The following is a 23,096-nucleotide window of genomic DNA, read 5'->3' as shown; positions in this document are numbered from 1 at the left end:
ACCCGAGGTGAAGTGTAATCTAATTAGCCCAATTTGGATTGCTGCTATCTGAATAAGTTAGCATACACCTGCAGTATTCATCAATCATTACTTTTTTAAATTAAGTAATTAGCTTTCGGGTTCTCGCAAAGTTTGAAGTGACAACATTTCCACGGCTGCAGTCTCAAGTGGGATGGGGCCCCGACACCAGCAGCACCGTCAGTGTTGTTAGCAGCCATTAAGTGCTGATGATTTCCTGAGCAATTTGCTGCTCCAATGGAAAAGCAGAAATCACATGCCCACTGCAAGGCACAGCTAATCAGCGTGTACGGTGGAGTTTCACCCACCACTTCCCATCACCCAAACTCACCTCAAAGGGCCGCTCCATTGGGTGACCTTGTCATTGTTCTTAGCCTAAACCATTGGCATTTAAGGGAAAGAACAATGCTGCAGGGCCCAGAGGAAGGGCTACAGGGGCTGTGGGGCAGCAATGAGGTGGTCTGAGGGCTGGGCTGGTGTCCATTAGCACAAACTTCCCCTATTTCTCTTCTCAGCTTCACTAGAACTGCCCAAATAAACCCAACCTTAAAGTTTGCAAATAAAAATAAATAAATAAATACCAGGCTATGATATGCTACGCCTTTCTAGACTTGGTAATAACAGGGCTGCAAGTACAAAGGCTATCTTCCATCAAAGGAATCTTAAACATGGTTATTTACACTGTGACTCTCACCTTCAAAAAACTCCACAAATATCCATGTGAAGAATATTTTAGCATCTGTACTTTGATTTTCTGTGGAAGTAGTTAATTATTACACTGATGAATTTCACAGCTTCATTAAAGGCAGATGAATTTACAAGATGTTGTGGTGCAGCAGTGTGGCTCAGAGCATCCTTCCCTGCCCTACCAAGGCAAGGGCTCGTGTTGGGATGAGCATAAATGCATGAGAATAGTAATGAGCAAAGAGACCCAGGCTTGGTTTCACACTCCCCAGGACCGACTCTAGCTTTGAAATCCACCCCTCACCACGTGCCACAGCTCAGGTTCTGCTGTGTAGCAAGAGGAGCTGCAGCTTCTTGGAGGAAATTCAGGACATGAAACTGAAGAAAAGACAGAGACAGTCAGGGACAAGAGCTGCCCCCTCCATTAGGAAACTTGCGTCCCTCTATGTGATGCTGCAGAGTCTAGAATGCTTTCAGAAATCATTCTTCCTACAAAATTCATAAGGCAGAGCCATCTGCCTGGCAGGCAGCTCCTCAGCTCCTGTCACAGAATCATGGAATGGCTTAGGCTAGAGGGGACCATAAAGACCGTTTAGTTCCATCCCCCTGCTATGGGTTGGGTGCCACCCAGATGGGTGCTGCCCACCCCCGTGCCGTGCTGTCTCCGCTGCAGGTTAGCGCCAGCACCACGGACAGCGCCTGCCTCCCAGCTGCCCCGATTGGGTTTAGGGTGAGCGAGGGACACACAGCTGTCCTGAAACCCACCAGAGGTAAGGGAACAGGGGTTAATACGATGTAAAGAGCCACCAGTTCTGACTGAACTGCGAGAAGGAAAACCTGGTGTAGAGGTAGTAGTTGTCAGGACCCCGGAAAACAAGACCCATTCCCAATCCCAGCTGAGCAATGATCATATCCCATTGTGAGCTTCTTAAACCCCAGCAGCGCCTGGTGAGTCCACAGCCTTGCAACTGTTTATTTAAATAAAAAAATCGTTAGGTGCAGACCATGACTTAAGTAATGTTAAGTGAATAATTCATGCAGTATCTATAATAGATGGGGGATTTAGTGGGAGCAGAGCTGTAATAGCTCTCTGTTAACTATTGATGCCTGCTGCTCAGCGTGCCTGAGCGCAGCTCTCCCGTGATGTTTGGGGAAGTGCAATCAGAGCAATTCCATAGGGGTCCCCGGGACCCCCTCCTCAACCCTCCTGCAGCTGATGGGTAACCTCAGATTTCCAGGCTGCTCCAGCCCCCACATCTGCCACGAGTTTGTTCGTGGGCTTTTGTGCCATGTGCCCAGGAGATGTCTTACATTCTGTGCAAATACAGCAGCCAGTGCCACGAGGCAGCACGCAGGCTGGAGGAGCAAGGACAAAGCCTGTTTGCAGCATGCACAGCGGCTGAGGAATAATTCGTGCTGAAGCACCGCTCCCTTCAGAAAGGCTGGCAGCCTCAGGGCGAAAGAAATGGTGAATTCTCCTTGATTGTTAAATAAAAGATTATTGATAAAATAACTGCTTCTAATGTGGCTGTCTTGCTAGAAGAAATGCAATATCTTTCAATTACTGCTTGGAAGCAAGACTTTCCTTTTGTTTACTGAAAAAACACAACATGAAAAGAGATGCAGGAGAGGACTGTGCGATGAAGGTGAAGCTATTTTTGCCGCACTCCCAATCTGCTTGGGGCTTTGAGCACACAGAGCAGGTTAACTGTTTGCTGACATTGACTGGGACTGATTTGCGGCACAGAGGAGGCATGGCCAGGGCTGGGCACGCTGTGGGGACTGAACTACATGTCTGTGCTCAGTGGGCTGGCACCCCATGGGCACTGCCCTGTGCTGGGTGCTTGCCCTGCTGCACAGCATGTGGAAAAGTAGACGGCCTGCCAGCCCAGCTGCAAAGAAATGAACGCAAGGTGCAGCAGCAATGGCTTTGGTTCCATGGGCAGCACCATGGAGCCGTGAACAGCAGAACCCCCTGACCCCTTACCAACTCCACTCGCCGGCGGCTGGACTCCAATTCCCGTTGCACCAGCTCATCCATGTCTGCCTTCATCTCCTCCATCCTCCGCTGGTAGTATTTGGTGCTTTCTTTCTCCCGCGCTTCTGATTCAGCTGCCTTCTCCAGCTCCTCACCCATCTTGATGATGCTGTCTCGCAAGCGCAGCACCAGCACCTGGGGAGGCAGCAAGATGGGACGAGGAGTCAGAAAGCTCACCGAGAGGGCATTCTCCCCAGATGACAAGCACCCTGCACCTACCTCTTGCCCGGAGCCCTGTGCCCATCCTGCATGGTGAAACACAGCCATACCTCGAAGCGCTTCATCTGCACAGCCTGGAAGTCCAGCTGGCTCTCCAAGTCACGGATGCGGGCTTCCTGTCGGCTGATGACGGCGCGCTCAGCAGGGCGCTGCTCCAGGCGTGCCACACTTGCTTGTGCCACCAGTAGCTGGGGAAAGAGATGTCACAGCAGCTGCCAGCAGCGTGCCCATCATCTTCCTTCCCCAACATGAGATGATCTCTGTAGCCACAGTAATACCCCAGGGTGAGCAAACTCTCTGCAATCCCTTCTAAAGACAAAATGAACGCATGGGACCTGCTGTAAGCTGCCAGGCACAATGGGAAAATATTGCCCAGAGCTCCCTCAAGGATGCCCTTCTGTTCACACTGTGCAATAAATTCATGACAGTAGCATGGATTTTTGAAAGGAAAATGTTGCAGCAGGACAGCACTCATTTGGATTTCTTTTGCTTTTCTCTTCTCAGCACATTCTTTGAGGACAGTAAGCATAAAAATTCACAATTCACCTCTACAGACAGCTGCTGCACTGAGCCTTTTCCTCAGCTGTTACGCCGGGATCTCCAAAGCAAACTGCCCTTTTAGCAATCCTGGCACAAGCTTAGTTCAGATTTGTATTTGACCTAGAACTAGGGGAATTTGTCATCTTTTATCTGGCCTATCTCTACAAAAGCTCTCACTCCATCTCAGAGTGAGTGAGTGCTATCTCCGATTCTTGGGCAGCTTAGCCACGCTCCAATAAAGCACTTAAGTTAATGGGATTACTCATGTGTTTAAAATTAAAGGCATGCACTTCAGGGCAGCGGAGCAGCCACAGCAATGAGGCTGTGCTGCCCCAGGCCCACAACCCTGCTTCTCCTTCATTCCCAAGAGCCATGCAGGGAAAAACTTTGCTTAACCTCAGGCTATTGCTGGAAGAGCCCTCCAGCTCCCAGAGCATCCCAGAGCAGGCAGAGCATCCCATCCCCATCACCATGTCCATGTCCATTCTCACCCCCATCCCATCCTCGCCTCCATCCCATTTTCACCCCCAATCCCATCCTCACCTCCATCCCATCCTCACCCCCATCCCATCCCTACCCCTGCCAGAGGGCAGCAAGTTCTGTGCCTTCCAGTTCCCAGGGGCATGTATGGGATGTTTGCAGGTGAATTAGAACCCAGCTCTTTTACAGAGGAAGAGATTGCTTTGCAGCTTCTCAGTAGTTGACTTCCAACAGGAAGATGGCATCCTGCTGCCTGCTCCCATGTGGTTCACCAGACATGAGAACAACAAAGGTTCTCACTGCTGACCTCCGTGCAGTGCAGCAGGGCAGAAAATACCTTCTCCTGGAGGCTCTGCTTCTCCTTCTTCACTTCCTCCACCTGTGTCTGCAGCTCCTGGATCTGAGCAATATCTGTTGCAGACTGGGAAACAGAGAGCCAGCAATGGAAGCTGCCCCTGGGACCAGAGTAGCACCTGAATGCTCCCAGGTAGAGGCATGGCACACTGCACAGCAAGCTTCATTCTGCTGCCTGAATGCAAATTCCCTAATTTTCAAAGCAAATATTTTCAGACCTCATGGTCAAGCTCATTTCCCCAAAGTGCTTCCAAATGCCAATTCCCAGCTCTGTACCATCACTACTAGGGAAAGGCTGGGAGATCTCATGCAGCCCAGCCTTCTGCCAATGGCTGCTCCACAGAGAGCTGTGGGTTTCCTCTCTTGGGAGAGCTTGTCCTACTTTGGATGCTACGCAGAAAGCCACAGCACTCTCTGTCAGTACTCTGAAAGCTCTGAGTGACAAAACATTCAGGAAAGTACTGATAGATAAGGATGCAGATAGGGATGTTGGGCCCTGCTGTGCAGGCAGCCCCTCTGGGCCATTTGCTTGGAGCTTGGGTTTTCCAAGCAACATCCAGGCAGGGAACACTGCAGAGCTGGCACTGCCCGGCTCTTACCTGTGCAATCAGAGCCTTGTGCTTGGCCATCAGCTCGTTCAGGTCCTCCTGGTCCTCGCTGATACGCCGCAGGAGTTCGGCTCTCTCGTGTTGCATCTGGCTGAGCTGCTCATCTGCCTGAGGGCAGAAGGTGTGCATCATGACAGGATCCAATACGGCACCCAGCTTTGCTAGGCTGGGATCTCACACCAGGGAGAGGAAAGGGAACTCTGGAGGGGGGTTAAGGGATGCTGTGTGCTTTCAGTCTTCCTATCCATTGAGCCGCCAGGGCAGGTGACTCAGTAAACAGGCTGATCCCTGCACCAAGCACCACGCTGCCCCAGGAGCGCACCAGGGTCTTGTTCCTGCTCAGCATCTCCATCTCCACGTGCAGGTTCTCGAGCTCCTGGGCTGCTGCCTGCTGGGACCTCTGGGCCTCGGCGCACCTCGCCTCGCTCTCTTCCAGCTGCGAGAGATGGAGGGAGATGCTAACAACACACATGCTGCTCCCCTGCTGCACAGCCTCATCTATTTGCACTGCGCTCCCAGAGCATTTCCCCTGCTCACACATCAAAACTCAGCCTTTTAAATTCTGCACTGCTCCTATGACCTTTTGCTGCTGTGTTTCAACCAGAACATTTCCCTTTGCAGTGGCTGTGCTGCCAACACCCATCCGTGTCCTGCTGGGGCTGAAGCATGCACCCCACATCATGCGCCCACTGCCTTGATGAGATAGAGCTGGGATCATTAATTTGCAAAATTATGTGAATTACATGTAATTCCTGATTAGAGCAATTCATGATTTGGAGTTTTCAAATGGGCTTTTCACGTCGCATAAATTGCATTTGCAAATACACATGAAATATCACATTTATAAATGCTAATTTGCTCTCGGTTTTTATAGCTCAGCCATTAAAACAACAATAATCTTAAATGGGCTGCAAACACCCGGAAGATGCAGCATCATCCCCAAAGTCCTCACCGCTGAGATGGAGGAACATACGTGGGCTGTGCTTGAACGTGCAGTTCCTTCCCTGCAGAGCTCAGGTTTCTTTTGTTTATCAAAAAAGAAAGCAAACCCCTCACCTGCTACATGCTTCCTGTGCCCATTCTTTGTGTACTGGGGGCAATGCAGGGCTCACACGCTGGTAAGGACAGGGCTATCCCCACTGCCAGCCATTAGGCATTTCTGCCCATTTTCAGTGGGGATGTTTCACTGCCTTTTTTCACTCCCTCCTTCAATAAAAAGTGGTCTTATGAAGCTCTGGAGCAATCTTCACTCCATTTCCTCAACTGTTTGTGGTGAGTGAGATGTACTCAGAGAAGTTCAGTAGGTAATTTGCTCCCCTAGTGCTTAACGCAGAGGAAATTGAAGTCATTTTTTCCTCAAGGCCAATGACTCTCCCTGTCTTGGCAGCACCGCCAAGGTCTTTCAACAGTTGCAATACACAGACAAGGGCCTGAAGCACCTGAATTGTGATGGCCTGGCTTTGAGCAGCAGGGATCCCACAGAACAGTGGTTTAAAATTGCATTCCTGCATCCAGCCTTGGCCTGTTTCGATGAATTGCCTGGGCAATCTATTCCCATACCGACAGAGCCCATCTTGCAATGGCACATGCCATTTTCCCACCTCTTTCCAGCTCCTCCCTGAACAATCATACCAAAGCCCCATATAGTTTAACCAGAGAGAAACTCATCTCCAGGACCTCTCATTAAACACTTTCCTCTCAATTTACACAATGGAATTTTCCCACTTGGGAAGAGTAGATTGAAATACCCCCAGAAATGCATAATGTATGAATGGATGAACAACATTCGTTTGCTGCGCTACACCATCTGTTAAATACCTGCACGAAATGGATGCTTCAGACTTATTAAGAAACAATGCTACACTTTTAGACCATATGGATTTTGATTAACGGAAATGGTGGCGTTTTAGCGACGTTTTTATTCTTGCAGAGATTTGTGGGCTGGTGGTAGGATGGATCGGACTCTGAAAAACCTCATCATGAATGCCATTAGGAATCATTTCAATTTAAGGGACGACATAACAATGAGGCATTTTTAATGCATGCAGAATCTCAGTGTTGGCAGCATAATAGAAATGCAATATTCCCAATATTTCCTCTATCCTTCTCATAGCACAATGCAGCACGGCTGTGCATCACTTCCAGCCCTGGAGCGGGACTCAGGAAATTGTTAAGTGTGGTGGTAGGGAGCAGAACAATTCACAGTGTCTGAGATCACTCAGTGGTTCAAGCAAGTGGAGTTCCTGCTGCCCTCTGGTCATGGTCATTCACTGATCCAGCTGCCCAGATCAGCAGCATAGAAATGGACATGGGAATGGGCATGGTCATGAGCACACCAGCAGCCCCATTGCACAGCTCACCTTCCCCTTCTCCCCTGCGCAGGTGGGAACAGCTGCTGCTCACAGCTGTTATTTATGCAGAACTATTATCTCAATTATATTTGTATGTTGTTGGAATTGCTCATGCCTCCCGATTAGTTTGTTTTCAGGGAAAATGCACAATGGAGATTAATTGCTGCGTGGTTTCAGAGGACTGGCGTCAACCGCCCAGTTGGTGCTCTGCACGTGCCACAGCAGTGGTACCTATCACCAATCTGAGGGCACAGTGACCTGTGTGCCAGCCTCAGGCTGGGCTACAACATGGCTCTTCGTCTGCCTGTGCCCCCAAAGTGCATAGCAGTGCCCACACGCTCACCCCAACACCGGTGCGTGGCACTCGGGGCGTCTGCGCTCAGGCTGCAGCACACGAGCTGTGGTCCCTGCTCTGGCAGTTTGTGCCTTGTGTGCAGCCATTTCTATGGCAACACGCCTGAAAACAAGGCCTCTGGATTGCATTATTAGAAGGCAGAAAGCACACTGAACAGAAGGTAATTAACAGGGCTGCCTAAAAAAGGAAAAAACACTTAACTGCTGTTGGCGTAATTACAGAGCAGTGCTTCCTGCAAGACGACCCCTCACCAGCACCACGCACTGCATGGCGTGAGCACGGCACTGCTCACCTACATGGTGACCCACAAAGTCCCTCCCACGGTGCCTGCAACAGGGTGCACGAGTGACACCCCTGGAAAAGCAGTCATGTCTCACACAGATAGCATCACCAGCAGCACAGTGAGATTGTGCCCAGGGGCAGAGTGATGCTCGCCCACCTGCTGCCTTCCTCCCAGCCCCTGGTGCCCACCTGCTTCTGCAGCCGCTGCAGCTCAGCAGTGCCAGTGGTTCCGGGCTCTGTGGGGGCAGCCAGCAGCAGCTGTGCATCAGCCAGCAGTGCACGTGTCCGGCGCAGGTCCCTCCGCAGCCGCTTCTCCACGTCCAGGTCGCGGTGGCCGATCTGGGAGGGAGAGCAGGAAGCTGAGCACACATCGTGCACCAAAAGTGGCAGGCTGCAGCAAAATGCTGCATTTTTTCCCCACTGGGATGTTGGTTCCCTGCAAGGCGTTTGCCTGCCCTGTTCTCCAAGTGTTCCTATAGCGTCCCATCCCATCTGTTCCCAGGGCACTTCCAGAACTGTCACTGGAGCTCCTCACATGGCCCAGACTGTGGCTGTGCTGGCAGATCCAGGGTCGTTCCTCCCACTCTTCCCAGATTTGAGGCACCAGAGGCCTCAAATTTGGAGGAGAAAGACCCTAAAGTATGCTGAGAGCTGCAGCAGAGGAAACATGAAAGCCTTTGGGTGATGGAAACAGCCGGAAAAACTTGGGGATAAATGGTAAGGAGAGGAACAAAGGCATGAGGAAGTCAGCCCAAAGGGGAAAGAGAGAAATCATGAAGCACTGGTGAGGAAGGCGTCCTTGGGAGCTATAAACACATCACTGATGCAAGGCTTTGGGAACCTCCATCAGCCCCAGAGCTGTGGGACTGAGGCTGCAGCATCATTGGGAGAGCACCAGTTCCTAGGACTTCCAGCAGCAGATCGCTACTGCACTGTGCCCAACACTGCTCAGCACTATCTGCAGCCATTTAAGGAAGGGAAGGAGGAAGCACCTCCAAAAAAAAAACAACCACCCTCTGTGCTCCTCCTTCCACTAGAGAGCAACCATGGTTACGCAGATAAAAGAATGAGGAAAGCACCACGCAGCCAGGACGTGGTTTCAGGCTAATTGAAGACTGGGAGCATTTTCCATTCCATCTCTTTTCCTCAGCATCTCTCGTTTCAGCCCCGCTCTCCTATTTTCTGGCTAAAATTAATAGTGCAGGTTTGACCTCATAACCTGCTTCCGAGCAGGCTGGCATTTGCTGAAACCCGCAATCGTTGACATCTCCATTGCCTTAATTAGTTTTCTGGGTTGGCTTTTTTTCCCTTTTTTAATAAACTGTTCTGAAGCATGCTGCCCACTGTATGTCAGGCAGTATTCATAACAACCCTACAGCAGAGCCGACTTGCTGTTATCCCCACCATCCCTACAGACCTTATCTTGGACGCTGTTCAGCACCGTTTTCTGCATGGCTCAACGTCTGCCCTAGCAGACGGTGGATTTGGTCAGGAAGGAGGCATCAGCACAAAGCCAGGCACTGAGCTGACCCTGTCCCACCCCTGGTGCTACGTGTCTCTGCACTGTCACTGCAGGAACTGGGGCATGAGAGCTGCAGCGATGACCAAGCTGCTAAATGCTGCTCAATGGAGCTGCCTCCATTCCTCGCCTTCTAATTGAACACAGAGCAGCTGGGTGTGCTTTCCCCATTACATGTGCTGCCATCACTGCCACAGACACATTAGAGAGTGAAAAAGGATTTGTTCAGCAAATGTGTCTGGGACAGAATTCCTCCGCAAATTGCAATTGATAAACTGTTTCTCTGGGCAGATGGAGCTGCTGCAGAGTTAGTCGTGTTTTGTTTGACTCTTGTGAAAATACCAGGAAAAATGCAGATACCTCCCTCTATGGATGGATCTTCCCAGTGATGGTGTACAAAGAATCAATGACTGTGCAGGGGGGGTTTGCCGCGTCATCACCCTATTCACGTGTGCTCCATCATCCTGTCTGCGTGGGCAGCATTTAGAATTGGTTGAGTGGAGCAGCCAGCCCAGCCCCATGCTCACCTGCTCACACAGCGTGCCCACGAGCCCCTCCAGGTCCTGCTTCTCGCGCAAAGCTGTCTGCTTCTCCTCATGCTCCTGCTCTAGCTGCATCTCCAGCTGCCGGAGCTGTAACAAGAACACAATAAGAACACAGGACACGCAGAGTGAGGGAGAGAAGGATGAATGACATGCTGTCAGCATGAGCGGCCACAGCAGTATGGCACCAGCATGCTCACGGGAGCAGAGTTCTCCCCATCTGTCTCTGAACCCACCCCCCCCTCCCCACCTTCCTGAAACAGCAAAAGCAAAACTCAACCACCATGCCCAGGCTATGCCCTGGGCTGCTGCCTTGGCGCCCACTGGGGAGGAAGGACCCCTCATCCCCCAGCCCGACCTACCCTCCTCTGGCAGGACTGCCGTGCATCCTCCAGCTCCTCGTCCTTGTCCTCCAGCTCCTTTTGGTGGATCTGCTTCATCCGCTCAATCTCCAGCTCCAGCCTCTGGTGTAGCTGAAAGACCCGAAGGCGAATGCACCCGCACTCACACCTCGCACTGCAGGGTCCCCCCACACACAGGTCTGCCCTACCTGCTCCAGGTGATCCACATTGGCTGTCTGCCGCTCCAGCTCCTTGCGCTGCTCAGCGCTGCTGGCCTCTAGATCCCAGAGCTGCTGCCTGAGCACGGGCACGGAGCAGGAGTCCAGGGCACCGGGAGCACTGAGCTCCTGCACACGGCCAGCCAGCTGCGAAACCCGCTGTGCCAGGCTGGCACCCTCCGCCTGCTGCTGCTGCTCGGGAGGGGACAGAGTAGGGTCAGCACACTGCTCCCAAAGCATGGGCAGCTTCCAACCAAGCACCAGGAAGCTGTGCAGCTCTATGGCCAACACCAGCCCAGCTTTCGGAGCAATCCTTCCCCTCTGTTGCTCTGGACCTCAGTTACCTCACCCTAGAGTGCTCTGGCAGCCCCCAGCCCACCACGCTGCTGCCACGCTCTGACACCTGCCAAATCACAGCATCATTGTGCTCCACTCCATGAAGGCATGGGCACAGGGGAAGGTGTGAAACACGGTGCAGTGCCCCCCAACACACATGATTTTGAATAGAGTTGTGTTCATATTTCCTAGCATGGATTCTGGCCCCAATATCACTGAGGTCCTGCCCTGGGGGCACAGCCTGGAAGTTTCCTGCAAGGGGGGATTGAGGGTGGAGGCATGAAGAAGAGCACAGGTCAGCACACCAACCAGCCGAGGGGATGGGGCTTAACTTGTGAAACGTGACCTTGTTCTGACAGAGGGTAATGCTATGAGAATACATCAGGCACCCCCTAGAATGGTGCCAAACGTAATCAGAATCACTATGCTGGCTTTGCATCAGATTGCCTCTGATTGCACAGACAATGGCTTTGCTCTGTGCACTGTTCGCAGGATGCAAAGCAGAGGAGCGGGGCTTCCCTCTCACCTCCAGGCTCTGCTGCAGTTTGCCCATCTCCCATCGCAGGGAGGAATTCTCCTGGACCACCTTCTCACGGAGACTCCTCTCAAAGGCAGACTCTCCCAGAGCCTGAGCCAGCTGCAGATCGAACCTGGAGGGAAGTGCATGGTGCTGCTGCCAGCATGGCTGGGCAGAAGAGACACAGGGCTGCTTCTCAGCCTGGTCCTGCCAAGCACTTTTGTGATAACAAGATGCCTGTGCTCTGCAAAGTGCTGTTGTCATTGTGTGAATCCCAAGCTTCTTGGCATGCCAGCTGCGGTCAGAAGTGGCCAAGAGCTAAGATCTGCTGCAGCAGCCACCCCTGGCCCAAACTACCCCAGAACAGGTCCAGCAGCCCAAGGAAATGGTAGTACCCACCCTTCCAGCACCAAAAGTGGCTTCACCACCTATGTGGTGGCTTCGATGCACCAGGGCTGATTCCAGAGGGAAGGGTATCTCCCCCAGCAGAGCAAGCAAGGGATGTGGCACAGTGAGGAAAGCTGAGCATCCTCAACCCTGCACTTCCCTCCCCAGTACCCCTGGCCCACTCCTGGCCTTACTTCTTCTGCCGCTTTTCCAGCTCATGGCTGCGGCTCTGCTGGCTCTCGGCGAGCACCCGTGCATCCTCCAGCTCACAGGTCAGCCGTCTGCACCGCCGCTGTAGCTGCTGGGCTGCTGCCCGTGCCACCTGGCATGCCGCCTGCGCCTCACCCAGCTGTGGGACAAGATGGAGAATGGCATGGAGCCGGGGGTGGCACTGCCACCAGCCAGATCCCCACCATCCCAGAGCAACCCTTCCAAGAGCAATGTTGCCCTGCACAGAGGGATTGCTTTCCAAAAGGTTCACATCACGCAGGGCATGGCAGCACATAGAGCTCTTGCCCTCTGGGGAACGGAGTCGTTAAGGAATGACTTTAAATAAGCAAAATCTTGCACTAATGAAGCCTGTAATTCCAAATGAGCTGCCTGAAAGCAAATGGGATGTTTTGCTTTACTCAAGCTCTTAAGTCTGGTTTGTTTCTCTTATTACTTTTTAATGTAGCATGAATAACATTCATCTCTTCTTTATGCTTAAGAGAAGTGACCTGGTACCCAGCACTCTCCAAGAAGCACACCGGCTTTGTGTCTCCTGTCAAAAGCTTGGGAACAGTTATATCGTCACATGACCAGCTCTTAGCATGGTAGATCATGCCAGCACCCCTCCCAGTCTCCCAGACCCATGGCTTTCCCACATCCCTCAGCTTTCCACTCTGTGCTCACATTCACACCTGGCCAAAGCTGAATTTGGTGACATTGAGCTGCAAAAGGGACTTTTTGAAAGAAACTTTGGGGTATTTATTCTCAAGCCAGCAAGAATCAGACAATTTCCCCAGAAGCAAGCATCTGCTTTTCTGATGGAGCCCCAGAAAGCTCCACCAGCACCATTGCTGGGCAAGGACCATCAGTTTGGGAGTACAAGCTTGGGAATGGCCTCCAGAGCCCCGGATCCAGCAGCCCCCTCCCCAGTTCTTGCCTTTTGCTCAAGCCCCGTCCTGGAGCTGAGCTCGGCGCTCAGCCGCTCCTCCAGCTGTGCCAGTCTCTTTTGGAGGAAGGCAATCTCCGTCTGTGCACAGTCGAATCGTACCTGCCATGCGTCCTCTGCAAATGGGCCAGAGCTGGGTATCGTGGCTCCCATGGGGCATGGAGCACAGCTCTGCTTTATACACCCAAGGCTGTACACAGCCCCTGCCCTAGGCAAAGCATGCACACGTCCCATCACTCCTCAACTTCCCCATCACTTTACGCACACGCTGAGATGCTGGGAGTGCTGAGTGAGCACCAGCAACACCTTGGGGCAGAAAGTCTGCTGTCTTCCCATCCAACCCACATACAAGATACGTAGAATCATAAAATAGACTGTGTTGGAAAGGACCTTCAAAGATCATCAAGCTCCAAACCCCACTGCCATGGGTAGAGTTGCCAACCACTAAATCAGGCACTAGATCAAGTTGCCCATGATCACATCCAACCTGGCCTTCAACATGCAAGAGAAAGAGCTTCCAGCCACCACTGAGAGAGCAGTGCAGAATGACAGCATGCCAAGAATGCAGAGGGGGTGGCCAGGGGCCAAAGTAGCAGGGCTGCTCGGGGGACCCATTGGCTGGACACCTGAAGCATGCACTGTGTCCAAAGGGCTGCCTTACCTCCTTCAGAGCCACTTATCTTCATCTCACGCAGCTGAACCAACTGTTGGGCCTCCTCCAGCTGCTTCTGCACTGACTCCAGTTTCTTCTGCACTTGGTCGTGCTTGCTCTGGGGAAGACAGGGAAGGAGGGAACAGATGACCCCACTGCTGGGGCATCAGGCAGAGTGAGGCTGTGCCGAGAGCATGACTCTGGCCTCTCCTACCTGCAGCTCCTGCAGCTCCCGAGTGCCCCGCAGCCTCTCTGCCCTCTCCCCATCCAGCATTTGGCAGGCAACGTCACCTTTGTGCCTCTCATCTGACAGCTCCATCGTCAGGTCGATGATCTGGGGGTAACGCAGTGTCAGGCATGTGGGCACACACAGACCCATTGTCTCCCAGCTGGCTGCTGGCTGCCCTTTGGTGGGGGGCATGTACACTGTCCTGCATGAACTCAACAACGGTGCCAAGGAAAGAGCAAACACCAGCAAAGCATGTGGCTGCAGCAGTGTGCTCACGTCTCCCAGCAGTGAAGTGCTGTTTGCATGGCATTGCCTGCATTGCACTGCCTGTAGGGCTCACCAGATTCCTGCACTTTTCTAGCTGATTAGGGGTGAAATTTCCTTTGAAGCAAAAAAAGCACATGAATAAAGGGGTGTTATTAATCTGTTAGATTAATTGCACTTTCTGCAAATGCAAACACAGCCTGCCCTGCTAATCCAGCTCTGCAGGACTATCCTTATGAGGGGCAGCATTACCCAGGCCAGCAGGCAGCGTGCAGTCTTCAAATACTCCTGTTCCTGCATCCAGTAGCATTTTAAGGCACTTCAATCTGCAGACAAGCTATAAAAGCTCTCCAGAGGTCCAACAACTTTAATTTGGGTAAGTAAGCACAATAGACTTGCTTCCCCTGGGGAGCTGGTGTTTTCTAGGTCTGTCATAAAGCATTAGCCTCCCATGGCAGTCCCCAACCTCAGGAGTGCAATTGCATTTCTAAAGTGCAGAGCTACAGCAAAATAATCAGCAGTCACTTCCCCCTGAAGAAGAGGGTGTTCGGTGAGGATACTGGCACAGCTAAGCAGAGCGTTGCACCTAACATCAGAGAAACGAGCAAATCCAAAGCGGATCAAGGCTGAGGCACAGCAGTGAGAGGGATGATCTTGCCATGCTCTTTCCCCTCATTATTAGCATTGGTCCCATTAAGCAAAGCCACTCAAGGTGCTTGCAGAAGTCACCAAGACGGCTGCTTGGAGATCATAGTGAGAACATGAAACAACTATGTGCCATTTCCTATTCTGACAATCGCCTTTTGCCAGCGGAAGGGACGGCGTCCACACGGTCGACCTGTCAGTGTGCTGACATCAGTCCCAAAGGTCACCAGTGCACAACATCTGGCACCTTTCCTCCATGGCCACTCTTATCCTGATAGGGCATAACTTCGACATGAGTGAGCAGAGGGCTGTTTCAGGCCCTACCTTGCTCTCCAGCTTCTCGGTGTTCTGCCTGAGCTCACTGCACGACTGCTCCGATCTCTCCAGCTTCCTTCTGAGCGCCACCAGCTCCTTCTAGGTAAGATTGCAGGAAAACACACAGTGAGAGCTCTGGCATCTTCAGTTTACTTATGAAGGTCTTGTTTTCTTTTAAAAATAAGTGGGAGAGACACAGCTGCCTTATTAAGAAAATCTAGCAGACAGTTTTGAAGGCTGCTCACTGCAAATTGCTGGGACTTCAGCTCCTGACATGAATTCCATTGGAGGGAATGTCAGCTTTGGTCTATGTACAGAGCATATCCTCGTACGTACAGAGGCAGTCTCAAAAGGAACAACAGAATGGAGATTGGGCAGTGCTTATTTTATCTGAGCCAGCCTGGAAACATCTTGTTAGGACATCCCTAAGGCAAAAACACGAGTGGGATGCTGGGAATATGGACTAAGAATTTAACAGAGGTGTCATAGCATGATAAATCAAAGAATGGATTAGGTTGGAAGGGACCTTAAAGATCACCTAGTTCCAGCTCCAAAGGGTTGGGTGACATGTGACATTCCCAGGCCAGTAAATACCCGTGAGAGGCTCACATCATCAGTTCCGGCCTGGATGGAAGCACAGTTCTGGCAATAGCACAGGGAAAAATCCCCTGCAACAAGGCTGAGTTTGGGTGCTCAGCTCACCCATCATCCCAAGAAACTCAGCTCAGCAGGTCTAGCACCAACAACTTCTCAGGGAGGACAAGGCAGAGCTCCCAAAGCATCCCATCTCATTGTGTACCATCCTATCCTATCCTATCCTATCCTATCCTATCCTATCCTATCCTACCCTACCCTACCCTACCCTACCCTATCCTATCCTATCCTATCCTATCCCATCCCATCCCATCCTATCCCATCCCATGGAATTTACCTCTTTTACTCGCAGCTGTTCCTCTGCCAAGTTAATGCTGAGCAAGGGCCGCACGCGGCTCAGCAGCTGCCACCAGGGCCAGTGCCGGACCATCTGGAAGACCACCACATTCTTCTGGATGCAGCGGATGGCAAGGCGTTGTACCTGCAGGTATCACAGCAGCCCTGACCCTGTGCAGCGGCCCAAGTATATATCTTGGTGGATTCAAGGCATCCCCGACCCATGGGATGGGTACCTTCAGCCTCTTGAACTTCTGACGGCTGAGGAAGCCCTTACAGGCTGCCTGGAGGAGGATCAGTTTCTGAGCTATCAGCTTGTCACGCTGCTTCTCCAGCCTGGAGAGAACACCTGCCTTCAGGAACACCTATGCAAGGAGAGAGCCATGTGCACCCTGGGAGCAGAACAACCCCAGCACTAAGCCCAGAGCTGCCCCGGTCACTTCCGAACCACATGCACCATCTGCATAATGCAGCTTCAGTAATAACGAATGACACTCATGAACCCAAAGGTACACCCCAAGAGTTGCATTTTAAGGAAGCCAAACTGAATCAAACAACAATCCCTGGGAAGATCGCTTTCTTGAGATAATGTTATGATTGCTCCACCACCTATTTGATTGTCTCATTAAGGTCTGTATTAACTTCACAAGCCAGTGAGTTTTAGAAGCTAGTGCAAAATCAATACTCAAAGTGATGGCAAAACCAACTGCCATATAACAAGATGTGACTGGAGCTGCTATCGCACTATTGATTAAGTACAAGGGTTTCATAGAAGAGATAATTGCAAACTGCACTGCACGGGATAAAAGAAAGTTATTTCACTCCACAGAACCATTTCATGAATTCTTTCCTTACAGACTCTGAGAGCTGAAGGCAAGCATGCATATGAAATTAATTTTCCTTTGAGACTATCAACTTTAAGTTCAAACTCTGTTGCTGGGACAACTGCTGCCCGGTCTGGCAGGTTTCACCCCTACACAAAGAGACCAAGCTCCCCAAGCCCCATTGCTTCCATGGGATGTTGGGGGTGGCTGGGTTGGGTTTCAGGATGAGGCACACTATAACCCAGGGTGATGCCTTTGTACCTGGCTGCGTCCTATGGCCACACTTTTCTTCTCCAGATCCAGCGCCTGGAAGAGCTCCTCGATTGCCTGCAGGGAGGGAATGCATTGCAGCTCCCAGCTTATGCGCTGCTGGTGAGTCCCCTTTGCCTTCTTTAATGACAATATTGACCTTTTCTGACTGTCAGACTTGTCTCATTAAATCCCGAGGTCTTTACTGAATGTGTATGCACTCTGGCAGTTTGCACAACAGAGCACATGTCCGTCTTTGATTGATCTCCCCTCACCTCTCTGGCTTACCCACATCTCATTCCAGGCATGCGGGCGACTCTCCCCAGCCTTGCTACTGATTTATTATAAAACCTGTTCAACTGGGAGATCCTGGCCTTTGTTCCTCTGGTGCCAGCCAGAGCTTCATGCTCCTTGAGCTGCATTGGGTCCCTGGGGGGTGATTCTGCTTTGTCCTCAGCTCCACATATTTTGGGACACCCCCAGCCCTAACCCAGCAGGTTTTCCAAAGCTCTTTGCTCTTAAGTATTAAAAAGAAGCAGTAATAGGCTTCATTTTCAGGCTGGTTTCTCCAAGTCCTCTCCATGGTGCAATAACCCTGGCAAATGCAGCCCACACTAGGAGTGATTACAGCCTTTGCAAAAACACAGCCTTAAGAGGGAGAAATTCCAGGGCTGAGAGCAGAGCACATCACCCACTGCTGCCAGGAGAGGCTCAGCAGAGCTTTAGGCATTGAGCCCACAGCCCCAGCACAGCGATGACAATAATAGCACTGAATGTATTGAATGGCTGAGCCAGGAAGGAGCTGCCCCCTTCTGCAGGGCAAGACCAAGCTCCTTTGAAGAGCTCCGGTAATAGCTCCTAATTGCAGGGAGGGCCCTGACTGTGCTGAGTATGGGCATGGGCAGAGCCCAAGATGGTGCTCTCTGTCAGGATATACCTTGCTCTCATCCGGCACCTCGTAGGCAGATGTGCACTTCTTCATAACAGCTGGAGCCAGCACCTGGAAGCGCCGTCGGAAATGGGTCAGGAGCAGGTGGTCCGCATACCCTGGGGACAACAGACACCTCTGGGCAGGATGCATGAGCTGGTGGTGAGGTTTGTATTGCTGAGGAGGGAGGGAGCAGTGCAGGGGCTGCTGGGGCATGCAGCAAAGTGGGATGCAGGTGAGACGGCTGGATAAGCTGAACAAAATGAAGGCAAAACAGAAGCAGCAGGAAGGGAACCAAAGATGTGCTCAAGGCGGCTGGATAAAGTGGCACATTGTGCAATCCAGAAAATGTTCCCAGCCCCCTGTTTGGGCCCTTTGTGATCCCAGAGGGTGGAAGAACAAAGTCATGCATGGGTCTGCAAAGGGAGCACGGGGCACTGCACTCATTGTGCTCAGGCTGCGCCACCAGCAATGAAGAGACCTTTCAAAAATCGCCAAAGGCACGGGCAATGTGGTGAAGCAGGTCCAGTGAGAGGCAGGGCATGAGCGAAGTGTGAAGGGCTGAGCAGGGGCTGCAGGAGGGCAGTGCGTACCAGTGCGGCGCAGGCGCAGGGCATCCAGGAGCTGGGTGCCCCCCAGCTGGGCTCGCAAGGCCGGCACATCCAGCAGCAGTGGATCTGCCTTCTCCACCGCTGTCCCTGGAACCAGGGAGTGCACAAAGTGCAACTGGGAGCGCCGCAGCAGGCTAGTGAGAGCGTCCTAGGGGAAAGAAGAGATCAGTGGGATGGGAGGTAAGCAAGCAAGACTTTCTCCCAAAACCCCAGGTTTTCTGTTCCCAAATGCATCACTCAATGCCCTGTCCCTGGAAACAGGGCTCTGAGCACTTTGTAGAGTTGTAGATGTTCACTGCAGGGGAGTGGGGCCCTTAAAGGTCACTTCTATCTCAAAAAAATTCTGTGATTCTATGACTCCACTGGGCTGGGGGGAGCCAGGACACGTACAAAGCTGGCTGCTGGATCTGCTGGGAGCCCAGGCACCCCACTACAGTGTGAGCAACAGGAGGCTGGCGCACAGCCAGCACGGAGGGCCAGCATACTTAAGAGGATTAACCAGCAGCACAGCAAGGTGTGCATGTAATCTGCTTTGTGACTTGTTTCCTTGCGATGCTCTCCCTGAGCAGCAGCGGCCACCTGCAGCCAGCGCGGCATCCCCAGCCGAGAGGAGCCACGCACAGCCCTGCTCCCGTCTCTGCACTCACCGCCTGCAGCTTGAGCTGGGCGCACACCGATCTCCTCCTGACTGCAGCCAAGCTGCTGGCGAAGACCTTCCTGACGCAGGCATTGCGCTGCAGGGCCGCCTGTGAGCACCCTTCCAGCCCCGCCACAGCACGGCAGACCCGCGGCACCCCGCGGCGCAGCATTGCCAGCTCCTGCAGTGCATTCCTGTGGGCAAGAAAAGAGTGAGGTGCTGGGTATGCAGCAGGGGCAGCACGGGGACACCTTGCTGCCAGCAACCTGCAGCCCGAGGTCGGTGCCAAATCCAGCACTGGTGCTCATGCAGTGCTGCCCCACAGCTCCTGGCTTCTCTCTGCATAGAGAACCCCGATGCTTGTCGCTATTAGAACTTCCCTGAACCAAACCCCAGAACAAAATGAGCTGGCAGGGCTTAAGCGGAAGGTTAAAATCACGGCGTGTGTGGAGACATCTGTAACAGCGTGTTTGTGTTTCAGCTTCAGTAGTTTACAAGGTTGCTGGATGCAGCAGGGAAAGAGAAGTGCTGCTACATGGGTGCCTCACTGCCTCTGCACTGCGATGCTGCAGAGCCAAGGACATTGCAGGGCCGTTCTAGCTGTGGGACAGCAGCACCCAGCATTCTCCCCACTTCACCTCCCCTGCAGCAGGGTTAGAGTTGGGCTTAGGATGACATGACATTGCACTGCATTTGATTTCATTTCACTTCACTGGATTGCATTGAATTCCACTGCATTTTATTGTGTTGCATTCCACTGAGTTTCTCTGCATTGGATTAAGGTTAAGGTTAGACACATCTCTACTGCTTCAGGTAATTTTGATAGGAAGTATTATGGGATGACTTGGATGGGATGGCATTATTTACCAGCTCTCTACTGAGCATCCACGATAATCAAACCATGCACATCTAGCTGCTCATCAGCTGGGGCTGAGTAGCTCTACATCAAATCACTTGGCTTTGCTCCCCTACCTTACTAAATTCTAAATATTCCAACAAAGCTGGTCCAAAAGCAGCTTTTTTCCTGGCTTTTTCCTTGCTTCCTTCCCCATCCCGCCCCTCTCCCACGGAGCAACCACAAGCACATGCCCCGTACTCACAGCTGAGATTGCTGCAGCATCTGACTGGCGTTCTCTGCCGACAGGTTGAGCTTGGCCTTGCTCACCCAGCCCGTCAGGTCATAGCGCACGGGGTCGGTGCCTAGCTGGTGTGGGATCTCAAAGTGCAGTGCCTGCTCACACTTGCGCACACAGCCGGCCCCTGCAATAGCAACAGTGCCATGAGGGGGTCAACTGCACCCCAAGGGGGTCACAATCAGGTTCCCATGGGGCTACCACTGCCAGCAGGGCCAGGAGACGGCGTGCACCTAGCAGAACATTGCAGACCATGCTCTCCAGGCACAATACAGTGATGGTGCATGGGGAACCCACACTGTTTTCACTGGTGGGAGAGAACCCAGCTCTGCGTTTCTTAGCAGACAAGGATCGCCCAAGAAGGAAAGTGAAATAGTTAATTTTCTGGGGGGTTTCCTGAATTGTTGTAGCTAAATGGTGATTCCAGAAGCAATGCAGCCGGAGTGTGGGGAGATGCCCAACTCACCATCCTGGTCAGATCCTTTTGGGGCAAAGTAAGAGCAGAGGCGGTCAAAAGCAGCACCATCTCCAGAGCCTGGGATCAGCACCTCCTCATCCAGGATCCAAAGCAGCCCCCTGCGGTCGGCCCCCAGGCTGCTGGGCAGCACCTGTGGCTGTCAAAGAGTGGAGGTGTCCCTTGGGTCACCAGGAATGGGACAGGAGGTGGCCAGGAGCTGCAGCCAGCACGCCCCACTCCCCAGCACCTCTGCCCTAAGCTGGGAAGAAAGGAAACCTCTGCCCAGCTGCGTGCCCCTGGTAACTCACGCCACGTGCACTGCACACCATGAGGTAGCACGGCCTCTGCAGCCCTCCGAGCAGAGGAAAGATGCTCCAGGCATGGGCAGAGCGACCAATTCCCCCAGTGGCCACTGGGCCCAGTTACCTGCGAGGGGTTCAGGTCAACGATGGACAGCGTGGCCAGTGGAGAGCGCTCTGGAAGATCAAAAGACACCTCAACATTTTCCTGGAAAACATTATTTAAAAGCTCACTTCAGTCAGGAGTCCGACCGCAGGTGTGTGTACATGGGGAGGGTGATGGAGCGGAGCTGCCGCCAGGGACAGTTCTGTGGGCACAGAGCACCACGCTCCAAGGGCTCCACAGCACTCGGTGAGTGTCAGACAAGCTGCATAAATGATGGATATGATAATAACAGGACCAAACAAGAGAGCACCGAGGAAACAATCAATTATTAACATGCAGCTGGCGGGCAGGGCCGCCATTCATGTTCCCTTTCTACTTCAGGTTGGTGGGGCCAGCAGGTCTCATGTTCCCAGCACCCTGTGGTGTTACTGGGGCTCAGGGGGTGGCAGCAGAAAGCCCCATGTTTGGGGCAGGGCAGCACCGGCACAAGGCAGGGCGAGCCCGCCAGGCTCCTTCATTTCATGCTCGGCTGGTAGATGCATATTCATCATTACTGAAGGGCACATCTATACTTACTGGAGGCAAGCGGCATGTGAATATTAAGCCGTGGGAATTCAACCATTTTTCCAGAGCTGAAGGTATTAAAGTTACTTCTACAAGCTTAATAAGTTCATTTTTGCCAGTAGATTTTCCAGCAGTTTATTTCTGCAATAATTTATCATTTTCCTTTCTGTTCTCTATTATTCAACACCTGAGCTAATTTAGGAAAAGCCCAGCTGCACCACTAGAAGGGTGCAGAGCTCCTCAGCTGGGAGGGGCAAACCTGAGGAGATGCCTCACAAATCATAGAATAGCTTTCATTGGAGGGGACCTTAAAGCCCACCCAGTTCCAACCCCCTGCCATGGGTTGGTTGCCCCCCAACACATCAGGCTTCCCAGGGCCCTATCCGTGGCTTGGGAAGTATGTCATGTGTTAAGTAGGCCAGGTTCCATGTTTGGTTAAGAACTTATTTACAGAAAACATGGCTGTTGATTAAGTTTCTAATTAGGAATTATAACCAGGAATTTTTAATTTTTATGGTGACTATTATCAATCATAGCATGGTACATGGTACCTCTCCAAAGGAACGCTGTGAGCCTGCTTTTGGGCACCAGATGTCCTGTTCAACTAGGGGAAACAACCTTCCCTGATCAGAATGTTAACTTGCTGAAGATTTTTAATTAACTGCTGAAGGCTCTGAATTTACTGCCAAGTATCCTCAACGTCATGGTCACCCAGTCGTCCCACCACGTCCTTCACGTGGTCCATTCATGGTTACCCAATAATCCCTTCATACTGACTTCACTGCCAGTCAGTTGTCCACCCCGTGATCCCTTCACGTGTGATTCCTTGTTCACACCGCAGTTCCTTCATAGTCACCCAATGGTCACAACACGGTTTTCCCAGAGTCATCAAGTGGTCACTACATGGCCTCAGAATGATTGCCCCATAGTCATTTCTTCAATGCCTATTACTCACTACATTCCCCCGTTTTACCCCTGTGGTATCTCCATGATCACCTCATGGTCACACCACGTTCTGCCCATGATCCTTTCATGGTCATTCCGTGTTCTCACTTTGGTCCCTTCACAGTTGCCTCATAGTTTCCAAATGTTCCACCCTGTGATCCCCTTATGGTCACCTCACTGTCAACCCATTTCCCCTCTCTGATCTTCTCAAGGTCAACACATGAGCACTCCGTGGCCACACCCTCTCCTCCCCACAATCCCTCCATGGTCATTCAAATGTCCCTCCATGTTCCCACAATGGTTACCCAAAGGTCACCCTGTGGCCTCACAAGTGCCCACAAGGACACTGCTGGGGTGAGAAGG

General features: G+C 52.1%; 1 protein-coding gene across 1 annotated transcript in view; it reads right to left on the bottom strand.

Annotated features, from left to right (window-relative positions):
• The window catches only part of MYO18B (myosin XVIIIB), a 33,826-nt gene extending 11,293 nt beyond the window's left edge, over window positions 1–22,533 (bottom strand). The window contains exons 1-25 of the mRNA XM_031555906.1: window positions 22,472–22,533; window positions 21,246–21,351; window positions 20,829–20,976; window positions 20,330–20,489; window positions 19,240–19,423; window positions 18,575–18,740; window positions 17,991–18,100; window positions 17,066–17,131; window positions 16,217–16,345; window positions 15,982–16,125; window positions 15,060–15,149; window positions 13,812–13,931; window positions 13,607–13,715; window positions 12,937–13,061; window positions 11,984–12,138; window positions 11,412–11,535; window positions 10,541–10,741; window positions 10,353–10,463; window positions 9,976–10,080; window positions 8,119–8,268; window positions 5,264–5,377; window positions 4,933–5,049; window positions 4,317–4,400; window positions 3,010–3,147; window positions 2,690–2,875 (exon numbers count right to left, since the gene is read on the bottom strand). Coding sequence (XP_031411766.1) covers window positions 2,690–2,875; window positions 3,010–3,147; window positions 4,317–4,400; window positions 4,933–5,049; window positions 5,264–5,377; window positions 8,119–8,268; window positions 9,976–10,080; window positions 10,353–10,463; window positions 10,541–10,741; window positions 11,412–11,535; window positions 11,984–12,138; window positions 12,937–13,061; window positions 13,607–13,715; window positions 13,812–13,931; window positions 15,060–15,149; window positions 15,982–16,125; window positions 16,217–16,345; window positions 17,066–17,131; window positions 17,991–18,100; window positions 18,575–18,740; window positions 19,240–19,423; window positions 20,330–20,489; window positions 20,829–20,976; window positions 21,246–21,351; window positions 22,472–22,533 — 3,204 coding nt within the window. The remainder of the gene's footprint in view (window positions 1–2,689; window positions 2,876–3,009; window positions 3,148–4,316; window positions 4,401–4,932; window positions 5,050–5,263; window positions 5,378–8,118; window positions 8,269–9,975; window positions 10,081–10,352; window positions 10,464–10,540; window positions 10,742–11,411; window positions 11,536–11,983; window positions 12,139–12,936; window positions 13,062–13,606; window positions 13,716–13,811; window positions 13,932–15,059; window positions 15,150–15,981; window positions 16,126–16,216; window positions 16,346–17,065; window positions 17,132–17,990; window positions 18,101–18,574; window positions 18,741–19,239; window positions 19,424–20,329; window positions 20,490–20,828; window positions 20,977–21,245; window positions 21,352–22,471) is intronic.
• Window positions 22,534–23,096: the final 563 nt, after the last annotated feature.

This window comes from Meleagris gallopavo, chromosome 17 (assembly GCF_000146605.3).
Source record: "Meleagris gallopavo isolate NT-WF06-2002-E0010 breed Aviagen turkey brand Nicholas breeding stock chromosome 17, Turkey_5.1, whole genome shotgun sequence".
Taxonomy (NCBI): Eukaryota; Metazoa; Chordata; class Aves; order Galliformes; family Phasianidae; genus Meleagris; species Meleagris gallopavo.
The sequence above is the reverse complement of the archived record's forward strand: the minus strand, read 5'-3'. Positions and strand labels throughout refer to the sequence as shown.